The 19,998-nt window shown below is 42.9% G+C and overlaps 1 protein-coding gene across 3 annotated transcripts in view; it reads right to left on the bottom strand.

Moving 5' to 3' along the window:
* AP3B1 (adaptor related protein complex 3 subunit beta 1) overlaps positions 1-19,998 on the bottom strand; it is a 468,642-nt gene that overhangs the window by 167,011 nt on the left and 281,633 nt on the right. For 2 of the 3 annotated variants that reach the window (XM_040340812.1, XM_040340803.1), the window contains exons 17-20: positions 14,095-14,225; positions 12,427-12,535; positions 6,082-6,187; positions 1,814-1,958 (exon numbers count right to left, since the gene is read on the bottom strand). In XM_040340812.1, coding sequence (XP_040196746.1) covers positions 1,814-1,958; positions 6,082-6,187; positions 12,427-12,535; positions 14,095-14,225 — 491 coding nt within the window. The remainder of the gene's footprint in view (positions 1-1,813; positions 1,959-6,081; positions 6,188-12,426; positions 12,536-14,094; positions 14,226-19,998) is intronic. The other variant, XM_040340820.1, reaches the window with a different exon arrangement.

Raw genomic sequence — 19,998 nt, 5'->3', positions numbered from 1 at the left:
TCTGCCCACAACCAATCCCAGGAGTGACGTGGGACGGCACTGAGAACGCCACCGTTCATGTTTTATGCACTCGTTTTATTTATCCCATGTAAGCGTATTTACACCGCAATAAATACTCCCTAAGTTTTAAATACTACACTATTGGAGGCCCTCTCTTTTGTCCCTCTTGTTCCCGGATTAAGGCTGTGGCTATCCGAACGTGAGACACCAAGGAAGTCTGTGTGAGGAATAGCGTATACATGTGGATACATCTTATATTATACTGCTGATTTGATCCATTGGTGAGGTGAGAGTTCTGGGAGACCAGATTGAAGTCCTTTGGTGCAGTTTCTCATTCCTCTCTGGTATTGGTGGACATCTATTCTTCTCTTTAGCAGTGTTCACTGCCACTTCACTTATGGACTTTACTATTTGACCTTATATTATTTGATATATTATTTGATGTATTTGGTCACCTTTATCACTCTGCACAATTAATACTTTTGATCACAATATTATTATGTGTTTTATACATTTTGCGCAATAACCTTATTTCACTTATTGCTGTTGTTTACACACTGCGAGTTGTTGCTGCAATTTTTTAAACTGTTTATTTTGGAAGATTTTTTTTTCACTTGTAGTAGCGCAGAAGCCATTACACATTACAGTTTAACAGGACAGGTTCCACTCAGAACAGGCCTCGACATGGTTGACCAAAGAAGTTGAGTGCACATGCTCAGCGTCATATCCAGAGGTTGCCTTTGGGAAATAGACGTATGAGTGTTGCCAGCATTGCTGCAGAGGTTGAAGGGGTGGGGGCAGCCTGTCAGTGCTCAGACCATAAGCCGCACACTGCATTAAATTGGTCTGCATGGCTGTCATCCCAGAAGGAAGCCTATTCTATAGATGATGCACAAAAAAGCCAAACAGTTTGCTGAAGACAAGCAGACTAAGGACATGGATTACTGGAACCATGTCCTGTGGTCTGATGAGACCAAGATAAACTTATTTGGTCCAGATGGTGTCAAGCGTATACGGCGCCAACCAGGTGATGAGTACAAAGACAAGTGTGTCTTGCCTACAGTCAAGCATGGTTGTGGGAGTGTCAAGGTCTGAGGCTGCATGAGTGCTTCTGGCGCTGGGGAGCTACAGTTCATTGAGGGAACCATGAATGCCAACATGTACTGTGACATACTGAAGCAGAGCATGATTCCTTCCCTTCAGAGTCTGGGAACCAGGGCAATATTTCAACACGATAACGACCCCAAACACACCTCCAAGACGACCACTGCCTTGCTAAAGATGCTGAGGGTAAAGGTGATGGACTGGCTAGGCCTAAACCCTGTTGAGCATCTGTGGGGCATCCTCAAACGGAAGGCATAAGAGCGCAAGGTCTCCACCATCCACCAGCTCTGTAATGTCATCATGGAGCAGTAGAAGAGGACTCCAGTGGCAACTTGTATAGGTCTGGTGAACTCCATGCCCAAGAGAATTAAGGCAGTGTTGGAAAATAATGGCGGCCACACAAAATATTGACACTTTGGGCCCAATTTGGACATTTTCACTTTTATTGCCAGCAGTTTAGACATTAATGGCTGTGTGTCAAGTTATTTTGAGGAGACGGCAAATTTACACTGTAATACAAGCTGTACACTCACTACTTTACATTCTAGCAAAGTGTCATTTCTTCTGTGTTGTCACATGAAAAGATATAATAAAATATTTACAAAAATATGATGGGTGTACTCACTTTTTTACTTCAATCTGTATAAATAAATATGCTCTATCCCAGTTACCAAGTAATGAGATAATCACAATGGGCCATGTAACTTACCTTGCGGTTGATGATATTTTTTGGTGCCTGTATCTCAGAGTCACTATCAACTTCAGACCCCGAATCAGAGTTTGAACTTTCACTTGAAGTAGAACTGGAATCTTCACTTTCTGCAGTGACTTCATTCTCTTCATCCTCAGACTCACTATAAATGCAGACATTAAACTATTTAAATATTGTTTGATCTTGTCAAAGTGCTTCTATTTATTGTTAAAAAGTATGTAAACCCATCATTTCATATTCCTGATGTGTCCTGAAGTGGTACGCAGGCACATATTATAGAATAATATGCTTTTTTTTTTTAAATACTTTTTATTTAAAAGTAAAACTTTTTTTTTAAAGCACAAATTAAACTAGTAAACATTTTTTTTTTTTTGCTTTCTTACATCTTTTGTCTATGGATGACAAAAAAATTTAAATATTACTTTGCAATTGTGCTAAAAAATGTACAAATGTATTACTTTAAAAGGGGGTGCATGATTCCGCGCAAAGGAAGAAACAGTACTAAACAGGGGAAGTGAACTTCTGCCCTACAAATTACTACCACCTAGGTGGAGTATAATGATGAATTTTAAATGGTGTAGGTATGGCGCTGTTCAGGTTGTGTTAAGGTGCTATTCATGAATAATTTAAAGTGGCGAGTATTAATTGTTCATGTGCATGAATGAGTAAATAAAATCTAGTGGAATGTTACACCCTCGGCCGGCTGTGCAAAAACTAGCTTAGTTGATGTAACACAATTAAAGTGCAAAATCAAATGAATTATTAAAATAAAATCACATATACAATGATTATAAATGCACGAACAGGATTAAAATGTAATGTATTACTTTGTTCTCTTAACCACTTAAGGACCCCTTCACGCTGATATATGTTGAAAGAATGGCACGGCTGGGCACATCCATGTACCTGTACGTTGCCCTTTAAGCCCAGCTGTGGGGTTGCGCGCACACGACCCGGTCCGAAGCTCCGTGACCGTGGGACCCGATCGCCGCCGGTGTCCCGCGATCGGTCCTCTGGAGTTGAAGAACGAGGAGAGCTGTGTGTAAACACAGCTTCACCGTTCTTCACTGTGGCGCTGTCATTGATCGTGTGTTCCCTGTTATAGGGAAACACGATCAATGACATCACACGTCCAGCCCCGCCCCCCTACAGTTAGAAACATGCAATAAAACTATCTCCTATTTTGTAAACGCTATAAATTTTGCGCAAACCAATCGATAAACGCTTATTGCGATTTTTTTACCAAAAATAGGTAGAAGAATACGTATCGGCCTAAACCTAGAAAAAAAATGTTTTTTTATATCTTTTTGACGTCATCATCCCCACCGCAACCATAGCGTCCCTAAGCGTGCGCTCCATCGTGCGCTCCGGCATCCCTGCCAGCACATCTGTGCGCCTCCATCTTCACACCGCATCGCACAGACCAAGCTAGATAGCATCCGCTATACAGCACAACACAAGCGCTGTTGCAGAGACCCAAGGGATATCCACATCTATTGGCTGGGCAAAGACGAATCACAGGACAGCATCCATATGCCTGAATCTTCAAAAATACATGCGAGTGCTTTTATTACATATCATAGTAAAAGTTTTACAGTTTACTAAGTGGCGCCTGCTTTTTCTTGTTGTTTCTTTTATGGAGATGCACAGAACACGTGCATTTCTGTGCGGGCAACCATGGCTCCCACACAGGTGTATGCTTTGTATGTTCCAAGGTTTTGTTCACACAGGCATACATGTTTAAAAAAAAACACACACACCAATTATTACACAAATTACATTGTTAAGATATAACTACTGCGGGAAAAAGCCTTCCCAAACATCACTGCTGTATAACAAGTTTTCACAAATTTCCTTCCGGCTCGTACACAGCAGTGTTCACATGCTGACTAACATTATAATACATGAAGCTAACGAGAAGAGTTTAACGGTAAGTAGTAGCTTGTGTTTGCAGTGATGAAAAGCCTATAATAATTTAACCTACAGATTTCATTTGTTCTGAGTGGGAGAAACAATATAAATCACTTTTAAAATCATTAAATCCTGACTTAAATTAATAAAGTCATAATTAGGGCATTATGCTGTGTTTGTTATGGAAGTGGCAAGGCTGGCTGCTTTAATTACTGTCTGTAATAAGAGGAGCAGAGTGCGTACTGCACCCCAATCAGGGCTGTCAGCCACAACTGAGCTTAACTGCAAACTCATCAGCTGAGCTGGCGGCAGGTTACAGTGCAAAGGGTTAGCGTGTCTGCAGAGACCACCTGAGACAGTGCCTAGGAAGGAAAAATAGACCTATAATAAAGTGGAACATAGTCTTGGCAATTACTGACCATTAGGCTTGCTTTAAGCAGAACAAAGTAGCGTCAGGGCTCGTTCACAATATACATGCCTAAAAAACTGATGGAAAAACCAAGCAGATTTCACTTGCAGAGACACGAGTTTACATCAGTTTTTATGCACGCTGACATCAGTTTTCTCTGTGCCCACCATTCTGTCCTCATCTGTGCCCGCTATTCTGACATCACATCCTATATTATCATTCTGTCTGTCCTCATCCGTGCCCACCATTCTGTCTGTCCTCCTCATCGGTGCCCACCATTCTGTCTGTCGTCCTCCTCTGTGCCCACCATTCTGTCTGTCCTCCTCCTCCTCTGTGCCCACCATTCTGTCTGTCCTCCTCCTCTGTGCCCACCATTCTGTCCTCCTCTGTGCCCACCATTCTGTCCTCCTTCTCCTCCTCCGTGCCCACCATTCTGTGCTCCTCCGTTCCCACCATTCTGTCCTCCTCTGTGCCCACCATTCTGTCCTCCTTCTCCTCCTCCGTGCCCACCATTCTGTCCTCCTTCTCCTCCTCCGTGCCCACCATTCTGTGCTCCTCCGTTCCCACCATTCTGTCCTCCTCTGTGCCCACCATTCTGTCCTCCTTCTCCTCCTCCGTGCCCACCATTCTGTCCTCTGCCTCCTCCGTGCCCACCATTCTGTCCTCCGCCTCCTCCGTGCCCACCATTCTGTCCTCCGCCTCCTCCGTGCCCACCATTCTGTCCTCTGCCTCCTCCGTGCCCACCATTCTGTCCTCCTCCGTGCCCACCATTCTGCCCTCCTCCGTGCCCACCATTCTGCCCTCCTCCGTGCCCACCATTCTGTCTTCCTCCGTGCCCACCATTCTGCCCTCCTCCTCCTTCGTGCCCACCATTCTGTCCTCCTCCGTGCCCACCATTCTGTCCTCGTCCTCCTCCGTGCCCACCATTCTGTCCTCCTCCGTGCCCACCATTCTGTCCTCCTCCGTGCCCACCATTCTTTCCTCCTCCGTGCCCACCATTCTGTCCTCACCCTCTGTGTCCACCATTTTGTCGTCCACATAGTAAATGTTTACTATGCTTCAGTTATATACACTATGTGATTGGTACCATTTACTCACAGTGTTTATTCAGAAAAGGAAGGGGGCCGGTAAATTAAATTTACTGGGCCCATCCCCTAGTGCTCCATCCTGAAAAATTCCCTTGTGCCCACAGCAGCAGCTGCCAGCAGAATGGACAGGAGGGGGGCACGTTTGTGGGTGCTAGGGGGCACACGGGGGGGGGGGGGGGTTCAGGCAACAGGAAGCATTGGATGATAAGAATAGGAGTGGGCGAACGGTACGGCGGGAGAAGAGAGGTGCAATTACAAGAAATAATCTCCTGTGAAACTGCAGCTGCTACATTTTGGTGTAAACCAGACACATAGGAAACAATTGTTTTCTATGTTCCTAGTGCAAAACAACACAGGTCTCTGCATATGGTGTTAACAAGCCCTAATGATTTTGCATGCTTTCCAGTGAGAAGCTTAACACTTCTGAGAAAATCAAAGTAGAGTAGGAATGGAGCAAAGAACTATGGCCGGACTATCTTTCTTAATCGAGTCGCACATGACTCCACCAATAATTGAAATATTATTTTAACTATTCTCTAAAGTCATGTATAAATGGATAAACATCTCGACTTTTAATAAACACTATTATTTTTGTATTAATTTTATAAAAGCATCAATGTTGTCCATGGTGACTAATCAGGTTTCAGGTTTACACACACATACTTCAGGTGGCAAGGACATTGATCAGGTGGCAAGGACATTGATCAGGTGGCAAGGACATTGATCAGGTGGCGGCTTTCTCCTGAGAGGTGCAGTACTACACACTAAATATAGCATTTACAAGAATACTGACCAAACACAGTTGCCTGCATTATGCACAGGTTAAAATTAGACACAAAACTGAGTAAAACCATTACCTTTTATCCTCTTTTGAGCTTTTCTCATCATTAGATTCATCGTCTTCCTCACTTGAAGAACTGCTTTCTTGATCATCACTTTCGTCCTCACTGTCAGACTCATTTTCTAACACAAAGACAGAATGACTTAGTATATAGTATTAGTATATAGCCCACACACCTAACATGGGTTGGTCAAAGTTAACCTGACTGACTACAACCTATACTATAAGTCATAAAACAAAGCTTACTAGTATCACATAAGCAAATATAGATTCCTCCATTCATGCTAAACTGTGTGGAAAGAGACATTTTCCCTGCTGGCTATTGTATTCTAATAGCCCACACCCAGGGCTGTCAGAATCGCCAAACATTTGGCTGGATGCAGTCACTGTTCAGATGACAGTTCAACTGGCTTCTTCTACAAAAGTCAAACCATCAACTTATGTCAACTCTGGTCGTACCGACGGGGAAACCCACAGCTGTTTAGGCAGCAAATGGTTAAAAATGGAGCCATCAATGGCCGCCTATAATCAGAAAAATCTTGAGAAAATTGATAAACCCAGTGTTCAGTATACCACAGTGCTCTGACTAGTGACCAATACAAATAAAGTGTTTGCATTACACACCGATACCTGCAAGTATGTGTGCTAAACAAGTTAAATAAGGCCCATAGTCATAATATAAAAACAAACCAAACAGCTACTCTACAGCCTCAAAAGCAAAACTGGCAACAACGGGTTTCTAAATGCAAATCACATTGTCTTTGCACTGCTTTTTTGAACAAGCATGAATGTTTATATCTAGGCAAAACATACTTTTTGGACTATTATAAAATGTTCATTGATGGATACAGCCCCTGCCAAGTCTTGACCTCCACCTGCAAGAGTAGGATAATAGGTACAAAACAAACGCTTGTCCTGGAGACTGCCCCTGCTAGTGGTCAAACCACCTCTGTGCTTTATTACAGAAAAAAGAGAAAATATTAAAATGACATGGGCAGTAGCCTACAGACTAGAGAGGTGTCCCTTAAAGGGTCACTAAAGGAATTTTTTTTTTTTTTTTAGCTAAATAGCTTACTTTACCTTACTGCAGTCCTGGTTTCATGTCCTCATTGTTCGTTTTTGCTTTGATGTTGCTGTAATTCCTCTCTGTTCTGGACACTTCCTGGTTGTCTGTTTCCTGATCACCACAGTACTGGGAGATTTCTCACTGTGGTCACTAATCAAGGAGGTGTGATTACTGTGTGTCAGCACCAATCCAGTTTCGTTTTACAAAGCATCACTGCCCTCTATTGGCTCTTTGTCTCTGTACATCAGAGAACCAGGAAACAGCAGCAAAAACGAAACTAAACTGTAGGTACATTATATGATTGGTTTTTATCTATTTTTAATTCTAATTTTTAAAGGGAATCAGTTAACTATTATGTCTCTATATCCTGTAAACAGTAATTTCAGCTAAAAAAAAATTCCTTTAGTGACCCTTTAACATACTCGCAGAAAATGATTTTTACAGTGAGTCAGTCTTGACAAATGGGAAAAAGCAATACCTATAGGAGTGGGATGCAAAAGCAAACAAATCAAAATAAAAAAACAAAATACAGGCAAGGACCATGACATTGCCTTATATAGCTAGAAAGGATGAAAAAGACAAGTCCATCAAGTCCAACCTCTTTTATATCAATATGTTGTATATCCATGTATGTTGTAGACGTTTAGGTGCCTATCTAATCGTTATTTGAAATTATCTATGCTCCCTGCTAAAAACCACCACTTGTGGAAGAGAATTCCATATTCTTACCGCCCTTATCGTTAAGAACCCTCGATGCAGTTTCTGGTTAAATCACTTTTCCTCCAATTTTAGTGAATGCCCACGAATCTTTTTAAATGCCTTTCACAGAAAAGTTTTATCCTTATTGTGGGGTCACCAGTGCGGTATTTGTACATTGAAATCATATCCCCTCTCAAACGTCTCTTCTCCAGAGAGAATAAGTTCAGTGCTTGTAATCTTTCCTCATAACCAAGATCCTCCAGTCCCATTATTAGCTTTGTTGCCCTTCTCTGCACTCGCTTAATTTCCAGCACATCCTTCCTGAGGACTGGAGCCCTGAACTGGACAGCATACTCCAGGGTACAGCCGGACCAGAGTCTTGTAGAGTGGGAGAATTATCGTTTTATCTCTGGAGTTAATTCCCTTTTAGCATGCCAACATTCAGTTTGCTTTACGTGAAAAATGAAGTAAAGCATCTTTCGTGCTACTAGTGAGTAAATATGAATGGTAGAAAGCTGGAGCAAAAAAGCTGCTAGATCTGATACAGTAGGTGCACGCGATATTGTGTCAATCTCGCTCCTTTTCTCGGCGAGATTGAGCACCTACGAGCCCCATTGCGGGAGCCAGCGCCGAGCTGGCTTGCTGCGATAGAGACAAAGCCGTCATAGAAGCGACGGGAGATCCGACTTGGATTCCCGCCAAATCTACACGTGTGTGGCGTTTGTTATAAATCCTGAGGGGGAAGTCCCCGCCGGATTTTAAATAAAAATCCGGCATGGGTTCCCCCCTCAGGAGCATACCGGGCCCTTAGGTCTGTTATGGGTTGTAAGGAGAGCCCCCCTACGCTGAAAAAACGGCGTAGGGGGTCCCCCTACAATCCATACCAGACCCGTATCCAAAGCACGCTACCCGGCCGGCCAGGAAAGGAGTGGGGACGAGCGAGCGCCCCCCCCCCCTGAGCCGTACCAGGCTGCATGCCCTCAACATGGGGGGGTTGGGTGCTCTGGGGCAGGGGGGCGCACTGCGGGGCCCCCCCACCCCAGAGCACCCTGTCCCCATGTTGATGAGGACAGGGCCCCTTCCCGACAACCCTGGCCGTTGGTTGTCGGGGTATGTGGGCGGGAGGCTTATCGGAATCTGGGAGCCCCCTTTAATAAGGGGGCCCCCAGATACCGGCCCCCCACCCTAAGTGAATGGATATGGGGTACATCGTACCCCTACCCATTCACCTGGACGAAAAATGTTAAAGGCAATAAACACAACACAAGAGTTTTTAAAATAATTTATTAGTCTGCTCCGGAGGCCGCCCCCTGTCTTCTTTAGCTCTGTTTACCAGGGGGGGGCTTCTTCTTTGACGTCTTCAGGTGGGGACCGCTCTTCGCCGCCGTCCGGTTCTCTTCCACCGCCGGGGGGGAGTCGCTTTTATAAAAGTGCCCACTCCTCGGCGGGTTTCCTCCGACGTCTTCGGCGGGGGGTGGTGTGCTTCTTCTTCCGCTATCCGGGGGGTCTTCTTCGGCTATCCGGGGGGTCTTCTTCACTCTCCGGGGGTCTTCTGCTATGTTCGCCGCTCTCCGCTGTTGACTCGGCGCACCCCGGTTCTTCCTCCAGCTGTCCGGTGCCTTCTCCTTCAGCGCTGAACGTCTATCTTCTTCTTCCGTGCTGTGACGTATTCTTCTTCTTCCGGGCTGTGACGTCATCTTCTTCTCTTCTCCAGATGTTGACACGCCGGCTCTTCTCGCTGAAATGAAGGATGCGCGGCTTGCATCGGACCTATATAGGCCTCACAGTCCCATCATGCTCTGTACCTACCCATGTGATACCTACCCACGTGGGTAGGTATCACATGGGTAGGTACCAGAGCATGATGGGATTGTGAGGTCTACATAGGTCCGATGCAAGCCGCGCACCCGTCATTGCAGCGAGGAAAGGCGACGTGTCAACATCGGGAGAAGAAGAGAAGTGAAGAACATGACGTCACAGCACGGAAGAAGAACTCACAGCACGGAAGGAGAAGACGACGTACAGCACGGAAGAAGAAGGTACCGGACAGCGAGAGGAAGAACCGGGGTGCGCCGAGTCAACAGCGGAGAGCGGCGAACATGGGAGACCCCCGGAGAGTTGAGAAGACCCCCCGGATAGCGGAGAAGATCCGTCGGGATAGCGGAAGAAGAAGCCCCCCCGCCGAAGACGCCGGAGGAAACCCGCCGGGGGGTGGGGGCTTATTTAAAAGCGACCCCCCCGGCAGTGGAAGAGAACCAGACGGCGGCCCCCACCCACCCGAAGACGTCAAAGAACAAGCTCCCCCTGGTAAAAGAGCTAATAAATTAGACAGGGGGAGCCTCCGGAGCAGAAAAATAAATTATTTTAAAAACACTTGTGTGGTGTGTTTATTAACTTTGACATTTTTCCTACAGGTGAATGGTTAGGGGTACGATGTACCCCATATCCATTCACTTAGGGTGGGGGGCCGGTATCTGGGGGCCCCCTTATTAAAGGGGGCTCCCAGATTCCGATAAGCCTCCCGCCCGCATACCCCGACAACCAACGGCCAGGGTTGTCGGGAAGGGGCCCTGTCCTCATCAACATGGGGACAGGGTGCTCTGGGGTGGGGGGGCCCCGCAGTGCGCCCCCCTGCCCCAGAGCACCCAACCCCCCATGTTGAGGGCATGCAGCCTGGTACGGCTCAGGAGGGGGGGGCGCTCGCTCATCCCCACTCCCTTCCTGGCTGGCCGGGTAGCGTGCTTTGGATACGGGTCTGGTATGGATTGTAGGGGGACCTCCTACGCCGTTTTTTTCGGCGTAGGGGGGCTCTCCTTACAACCCATAACAGACCTAAGGGCCCAGTATGCTCCCGAGGGGGAACCCATGCCGGATTTTTATTTAAAATCCGGCGGGGACTTCCCCCTCAGGATTCATAACAAACGCCGCACACGTGTAGAATTGGCGGGAATCCAAGTCGGATCTCCCGTCGCTTCTATGACGCGCTTGCTGGGATGTGCTGTCACTATTCCAGTGAGTGCGAGATGTCGGCGAGATCTCTGCACCATGTCGCCGAGAATCAGCGCGATGCTGTCGTGCTAAAAACACAATATCACAAACACCTACTGTAGTGTTCACCGTACACATAAATATATTAACTCAATTTTTATTGCTTTTCTTTTCACCTATTGATGTTTTATTCCAGTTTCTTTGTGGAATAGTAAGTGTTAGTTTGCACATTTTTGCATTATATATGAATTCATCTGGAATTCATTTTTAGCACTATATTACCATTGCAGTTTGCACGTTTAGGTGTAGTTATTTCTTTAGCGCAAGATCATTTTAAGAGTTATTTTTTTTGCTTTGCTTGCAGCATTGCATGCCGTTGCAGAACCTATCATCTACTAGGACCCCTAGGTCCTTTTTCATTCTAGAATCCACCAGAGGTTCTCCCCCTAGTAAGTAGATTGCATGTTTTTGCCACCTAAATGCATTTTTTTTTTTAATTTTCTGCACTGAACCATTTGCCATGCAGTTGCCCACCCCATTAATTTGTTCAGATCCTTGCAAGGTTTTCACATCCTGCAGAGAAGCTATTGCCCTGCTTAGCTTAGTATCGTCCGCAAATACAGAGATTGAACTGTTTTATCCTATCCTCCTGGTCGTTGATGAATACATTAACTAGGATTGGTCCCAGGACAGAACGCTGAGGGACCCCACTTTCCACATTGGACCATTCTGAGTACTCCGCACTATCTTCCCTTATTTTGCTATTATCCTCATTTATCACTACCCTCTGAACTTGGAGCCAGTTTTCAATCCAAGTACTCAACCAAAAAGGCTCTATTCTGAACCTTCTGACTTTTGAAAGGACATTTAGTGCCTTAAAATCAAAAAGAGAGTATATAACAAAAGTCCAAAAATACAATGGTCCAATAATAAAATAATCCAGTGAGCCCAATAAATCTTCATCACCGATACCTTGAAGAGTAATCCTGTGAATTAACACCACTACCAGAAGCTGAAGGGATTGCTTACCAGATTACGCATAAAAATGTACTGTATTTATTGGCGTATAACACTCACTTTTTTACCCTGAAAATAGAGGGTAAACTGTGCCTGCGTGTTATACGCAGGGGGATGTGGAAAGTTTTTTTCCTGAAACTTCCCTCTTAAAGTTAGGGTACGTGTTATACGATTGTGCGTGTTATACGCCGATAAATACGGTAGTTTGTTTTACCACAATCTTGTAAGTGCAATCTTTATTTAAGTATAATAAAGTTTTGAAGATTTTACACTATGTGGAGCCTTTTCAATTTTGGTGCACTTCAGTGATCATCCTATGGGGAGGATGTCCCAATTTAGAAGACTGGAGTTAAAGGCCGTGCCTGGTTATGGAGCCACAGGCGTTTATGACTTTTTGTAATGAGAGGTCCATTTAATCTGGAAAGCAAGCCCTTCAGCTTCTGGTGGTGGTCTTGTTAATTCACAGGATCACCCTTCACGGTGTTGGATGGCGGTGAAGATTCACTGGAATCACTCAATACATACATAATAGGATTTCTGTAAGATGGATGCTCAGTTAGAAACTGAACTTTGTGAATCTCAATTATTTACCACTGGACGCTGCAGATGCTTCCTCCTCTTCCTCACCATCTGAATAGAACTTTTCTAATGATGCTTTCTCTTTTTTCATCTTTCCTTTCAAGGGTTCCCATGGTTTGGACTAAAATAGGGAAAATACATGTCTTAATGAGAATGCACTGAAATGTAGGGCAAATTATAAACATAAAACACACAGCTTGTCCCTTGGCAATGAGGGGCATAAGGATTGCCTCTAGTGACAACAGGGGGCCAGGCGACATGCCTCTAGGTCTAAATTGCATACCACGTGTGACATCACAGCTTGACATGCTTTGCCGCTAACATTCCTGGCCCATGTGGCTGGTCTCTACTGATACAAGACATTAGTCTTGTATCAGTAGAGACAGGTAGATTACCTCAGAAAAACCATGCTTTCATTTTTATAAGGTTCAACCACACATTGCCATTCGTGCAACTAGTCAACTATGTCAAAGAGCTATTTCAATACAACCTAAAAAATATCATCATGCAAGTTCTTAATAAAATAAACCATTACATTTTTAGACACAGAAAAAAAACAGATCTTGCAAGGGCCAGGTATTTAGAGTCTGACAGAAGCTGTAAACACCGATTTTCTCTTAGTAGATACAGATGTTGCCCTAAAGTGTTTTAATTTGGCAAATTACTTTCTCCTTCAAAACAATTTATGTTGTGAAGTCTGCTGAAAATATTCTACAAAAAGGTGGAGAGGGTAAGGTGGCAGACCGCATATTTTTTAATTGCTAGAGTGGGCAAGGGAGATGCAGTAAAATCATATTTAGACTGCACTTAGATCAGCCAGAAAGAGGATTAATAAATTCACTGAAATGTGCTGATGGACTGTTTAAAAGCAGTACAAAAGTTCAAAGAACAAACTAGGTGTTTTGATATCCTGTTGGCACAGTGTTCTTGAATTACCAACCAGTGGTTGTGCTTCAAATTCTGTAGTTTTGTATTTATAAAGAGAACCTAGTGTCAATCCTTTAAGTGGAGCTCCAGTCTCCTAAGCAATTTTTTTTCTTTTTATAAAACCACACCTGTTATTTTTAGTACTTATACTATCCAATTTGGATATTGTGATAACTGTCCTCAGTTTTTACTTATAAATTACTCTTCTCGTATCTGATCTCAGAAGCAGACAGGGGCCATTGAGAATGTGGGCATCTGAAGCCGGCTCCTGTGTATTTCTGGGATTCAGTGCAGCCGGCTACCCAGCATGAACCTTGAACTCATGCCTGCACAGTAGTGGATTACAGGCTGCCATAGCAATGGTGGCAGCAGTGGAATCATCCAGTTGTTACAGCAACCGGTCAATCAACAGAGAACCCAGTTTTTAACCCCTCCAGAATAGGCAATTTCCTGTCTCAAAATACCATGAGATTTTACTATTAGGCTACCCAAAGACACCTGGGATAGATGACGCATAATATCAATCACTGTACGATGAATGGGCATTATAAATCAGAGGAAGTTTAAAAAAAAATGGGTGACTTTGCTTTAATACTAAGCTTGGCAAAAGACAAAAAAGATCTTTACATTATAAAACTTGTTCTCGAAGTCTGGGCTTTAGTTGTAGCTGGGGGGGGGGGGGGGGGGGAGTCGCATGAGTATCACCACCTCCCAGTAAATGTTTTCTACAAATCCTTTTTAAAAGATGCTTACCGGCTCAATAACTTCCACATTTCGCACAGAAGGATCGGGTGCTTCTTCTGGCCAGTTAGATAGCGCCATGTAACCAGAAGCCTTAGCATTCAGTGTGTGAGAAAGCGTGCCCAGCTGAAAACGGTCTCGATCTATTGAATGAGACGTCAATAGCAAACAGTTGATTACAATAAAGGATGGAATCCTACCACAAGCATTACTGTTACATTATCTTACACTTCACAAAATAAACATAAACAAGAGCCTCTCCATAGGGTAGGACAGTTACTTCAATCCATATAATACAATGATCACATTTATAACAGTCAATATAAAAGCTAATCATTCGGTATGTTGAGAGGTGTTGCAATCAAATGTAGATTCTATAAAAAAGGACTGTACGGTGGATATTAAGAATGACAGCACAGTTAAACAATCCATATACAAGGCTTGCCTCCAACTCATTCAGAACTTTAATGGTTCTTTTTCTGCTACACCAAACACCATTAGAACAGAAATTAGCGATTAATCTACACGATCAGGAAAATGGTACAGAGCCCCTAGCTTTGCAAAAAGAATGACACAATTAGTTAACAGCGATTTTCTTAAGTTGGTTTTTGATTCAGTGCTTTTAAAGTAGAACTCTAGGCAGATAGCCAATACCCCCAAAAACATATTTGTAAACTGTTTTACCTCTGGTCAGCCAGTTAAATGAATCAGGTATGCTTGTTAGATTGTCTAGCCAGGTCAGTAACCTCCAACTTCTCTACAGCAAGCAAGTAATGCCAATTGGATACTGAAAAGAAGAACCCCACCAATAAAAATATTTTAAATGTTTTATTCTATTCACCTAGGTGGGTGCAGCATTGGTCCAATTTGCATCTGTCCCCCTCCAGCTCTAAGACAAAGAACTGAGCCATCAAAAACCTCTAGTCACTCAGTTCTCAGTGCTTCTTGATCAGAGCGGTGGTGACTGTCAGTCACTGGCTCTCTACGACTTCCAAGCACTCACTGGAGCGCTGGGCTGTGGAGGGGACAGGAGCAGCTGGCTCAGGCTCTTAGTGGCTCACTGAGAGGCTGAGCTGGCTGTCGGGCTAGTCATCTGGGTAGATCCCGACCATATGGTTGTGATCTATCCCCTGCCTGGACCAGCTTAGACACCACAACAACAAAAAAGGGGGGTGGGGGTGGGTAACAGGAGTGCAGAATGAACATCACTGCTATGTTCCCCAGGAGAAGTATTGCCAAAACAGCGTTGGCTGTACCTCTCCTCCGCTTCTCTCCTGTCAACAAGTTCTCTGGTGAAAAAGAGAACCATGCAACGCAGTAGAACCTGTTTGGTCCACAGGGTTGGATCCTACTCCCCTAGTTTGTGCAGAGGATTACAGAAAGCTACCTATGCTAGTTAAAAATAATTTTAAGTTTAAACACAAAGTTTAAATATATTTTTAAACAATACAGACCTGGATTTAACGATAACTGTATTGTTGCCAAAGGAATCCCTTGCGCAAAACATTAAAAGGTAAAGCAATACCTTCATGCTGGATACACATGTGCTTAGTGGTTTGATCATGCCATTCCAAGTATGCATTATTAGATTTGATAAAAATTTTCTTTTTGGCAAATGTACATAAGGTCAAGGGTTCTGAATCCTATTTCTAGCTGTGGGAAATATAGTGTGGTGCTATTTATCTTGCTGTAATTTTTTGTTCCAGTATATCAAAGACAAAACAAAAAACAGTCCAACAAGGGATCTTTGTATTCCACCAAGTATAATCACATATGACGCCACACAAGAATCATTAATAGCACCTTGACATATTTGGTCTGTCTATGTTTACTCAAAAGGCTAATAGGCAAGTGCAGACTTGCAAAACAAACATATTAATGCACTCCACTGATGACTGTGTGATGCCATATGAAAATATTAGCTTAAACTTGCGGCGTTGGACCATTTCTATTGTGTCTTTGATGAGCCACAATTAGGCAAGACTGGGCAGCATATCAAGTCTGTGTCCCAATACACGTTTTCATATACTTTTGTTTTTTTATTTGGACAATGCAGCCCACAACCTGAGAAAATAATGCAAACAAAACAACTAGTAAGCAAAAATGTTTAAAAAAAATAAAAAAAAATAAAAAAAAATAATGTGATTTAAGAGCTTCCGTGGGAGAATCATTGAAGCTGTCTTTGTGTGCAGCAATTCCTCTAACGAAAATACCATGTATTCTAATTGCTAGATTATACTTCAACTTGTGAATAATCAGATCCCGCCATCAAAATCAAAACTGGTGTCGGTCTAGGATCTGTGGCATTCATTTTTACGCCTCCCTTAATGCCATCAGGGAGGTGCGATTTGTAGCCAGCGGCTGATTTACGAATCAGGGCAACTATCATCTTCTATCTATAGCACCATCTTTGGTGAGTTGTATATATGAATATCTGTGATGTCTTTATATTTATATACTGTTTTGCCAAACAGTATAATATATTATATATTCAAATTTAAGCAGATTTTTTCAACAATCTAGAAGCTCCTGAAGAAGCGATATATGTTCACATGTATAGCTGCTTTTTAACACTTCAAGGATCTAAATGGCTTGATCCAGGATTTTCTACTCTACCCAGCGTGGGATCTGTGTATTGTTACAGCTCCACATCAATTTCTGAGGCTACTGAGTATATTCCTTGGAAAGACCATTTGGCCTTTGTTTTGTATACCGTATTATATTTTTTTCTAGATGCATCCATGTATTATTAAAATATATATTTTTTTTATTCTAATGTGCCTACAAAGTCCATTTCTTCTTAGAAATATACATTTTCTGTAATGCTTTTTTCTTTAATCCATATATTCTAGGATGTGGCACCTATTTTTCATAGGGTGTTTGATTACCACACCAGGGCAATTGTAATCAATTTAAAATCATTACAATCAAAAAGCTAAAGAAGAAAATCAGGTTTCAAGGTGAGAAAAATATTTGAAGCATGTGTTCCCAATCTTGGAAACAATGGCATGGCTAAAAACACACGCGCTTCCCAACATCAGGCACCATTTCTAGTATCTGCTTGAGTGGGTCCCATGTGCAAGGCCAAGAAGAAAATCAAAGAAATGAAAGGACCCAGTCTCCACCAGAGACTGTTAATGCTGTCTACTGTCAATACAAGGAGGAAGAAGGAGGAACAGAGATATGGAATGACCTCATAAGTATTCTGCAGATCCACTTGTGCTGAATCAACAGCCAGGAAAATGTTTTTGACCCAACTGTTCTGCTGCAAATGACAGCAAATTGAGGTCCTGGTTAAGTTTCTGAGCAGGGATTCTTGGACGACAAGACTAACTAATGAGAATTGCAAATCCTTTATCAATAAGACAGTTCACATATATGTAATTTATCTGTGCATTTGGCTGCGTGATCAGGTTCATATTTAAGGATATACAAGTGATAAAAAGGCAAAGAACAAGCTACTTGTATGTGCTGCTAAAATAGAAAACCAAGTCCAGTTATACAGGTCACCTTCAGTAGAAGCAATGCAATTAATTAGCCTTTAATAGAGCAGGAACCAAAGAAGAAGACAATCTCACTTTGACACTCACACTACTACCGATACCTGCATACTCTTTGCAGGTAAAGCTCCTCAAGCTAATTTAATAAGGCAGCGCAAAGAGCAGACACGACGTGTAAAATTAAATTCTTTATTACACCATGGGTTTAAAGCAACCAGAACAAGGATGACTCCTTGATGAATTGCAATGAGATACTGCATTTTTGTTCTCTCTCATATTATAGAATGATCGAAGTCTGATCACTACTTTCTGCAAATTTTGATTCAGCAATGTTAAAACCGCCCCTCGAACACATTTCACCCAATAGTGATTAGTCATAGAGATCAAGACCTCTTGGGTAAAACATGGTAGAGCTGTGGTCCTAAGGTGGGGAAGGTCAATGTCATGCTTGTGGATATAACTTGCAATAATGGTGGATACCAGAGATTCCGTTGGTGTGTTGTGGCTACCTTTCTTAGCATTGAGTCGATGAGCAAGGACAGCTTTTATTGTTTTCGGCACTCAGGTTTTAAGTGGGAGCGGAGCTTAGAGTGGAGAAGTTGACAAATTTGTGTTGTGAATTTGAGTTCTGAATATTGTGTACTGTGTTGCCAACTAACAGGATGGTGACCAGATACTTAGTAATGTTATCTGTGACAGAGTTGGTTGCTGCTGGCAATCTGTCTCTAAAGGCACCTTCATTGAATATGTTATGGAGTCTATACAAGTGCAGTGTACAGTGGTACGTGGTCCCATCAATGCGTATTACCTTTTCTAGCTGTTGTTAACAGTCTGACATTTTTTTTGTAACTAGCTAGTGGGGTCCATCTTTAATGATGTATATTCTCTTCACTAAGGGTGGTAACCTTAGAATTATCAGATATATTCTTAAAAACACTGGGCATCTCACTTTGTTGCAGGATGGTTATGTTCTGATCCCTAGCGAGTCCCGGTTCTCACTGATGCAAATTCTATGCGGATTAGATCCACTCCGAAAGGCATACATTTGCAGATCATCTGAAAAAACATTGTTTGCTGTTAAAGACGTTCACGTCTATGTAATCTTATATCGTGCGATTCTGATCCGGTTAAAAAAAAAGCCCTGTACAAGTTTAGTGTGAGTTCAGTGCGAATATGCCAAATTCCCTCAGAAATCACAATATGCATTAGAATCACACCTGTCAACAGAAATTGCACTGTGAAATCGCATCAGATTCGCACAGCATCAGTAGCAATGCAAGAGTCTTGCTCTCTAGTGGGGTAATGTTGGAAGGTGGTGCTATTGCGCTGGATAGGACTGCCAAAACCCTCTGATGAAGTTGTTCAGTCTCTGCTAGCGAGATGTCGTTGCCAAGGATGGAACATTTTGTAGCTTTGAGGATGTCAACCACAGGCACGTTAGGGGGTTCTGCTCCAATAGGATCATTTTCTGAAAATTTATTTACCTTGTTCTGAGGTGTTCCACTATCATCATTTCTCTCCTAGGTTATCTCCTGTTAACAGTTATTACTGGTCTGTAGGAGCAAGATGGTGAAAGTGTTGATACCTCTTTTTTGTGTGTTCGGCTAGCTGAGCTTGTTCTGTAAAATCAATTGCATTTTTGGTATCTCAGCAGGTAGTTTTGATAACAAACTTGGTTTACTATCAACTGCTTTTTGTCTCAAAGCTTCAGTGGTGAAGTGTGTTTGTTTCAATTACCCATGTAGTTTTGAGTCCTTTGAAAATTCATATGGGCTTTTAGTGTGAAACCCAAGTGCAAACTGCCAGGGGTAAGCCGATGATTTCAACATCTTGAGTTTGATGTGTACGTGGTTCTTGTAATTTACAAGTTTCCTTGCTGTTTTTTCATATTCTGATCTGTTTCGACCAAAAAAGATTTCCAAAATGTCATTATTCATCCAGGTCATGGCATAGGCAGTAGCAGTTAGCCAGAATTTTTTAGCCACTGGACTGGACTTGTTCTGTGACATTGAAAATGTTTTGCAGCTTATCAAAGCCACTACATCAGTTCTAATTAGTGTCAGGAACATACCACAGCATTTATATCCACACAGGTAGCACAGTCATCTTAATCCAATCACCGTGGATTGGGTTCAAGGCATATGCCAACTTTCCTGAAAAAAAAAAAAAAAAAGTGTGCAAAAGTTGTGGAACCACCCTGTTCTAGATAAAAAATTCCATCTCATGGTGTCCAACAGTCTGCATAGATATGAATCCTTTGATTTACATGGCTCAATTAATTGTGCTACCTACTACTGGCCATACACTGAACTGGATGAATGAGAACCTTCACAGACAAATGATTTTGGGGTGTATACACTGAAACTGGATATGACCAACTACTATTTATTGGTTGTGCTAGAGTAGAAGGTTGCAT

This window comes from Rana temporaria, chromosome 1, assembly GCF_905171775.1.
Source record: "Rana temporaria chromosome 1, aRanTem1.1, whole genome shotgun sequence".
NCBI lineage: Eukaryota > Metazoa > Chordata > Amphibia > Anura > Ranidae > Rana > Rana temporaria.
The sequence above is the reverse complement of the archived record's forward strand: the minus strand, read 5'-3'. Positions and strand labels throughout refer to the sequence as shown.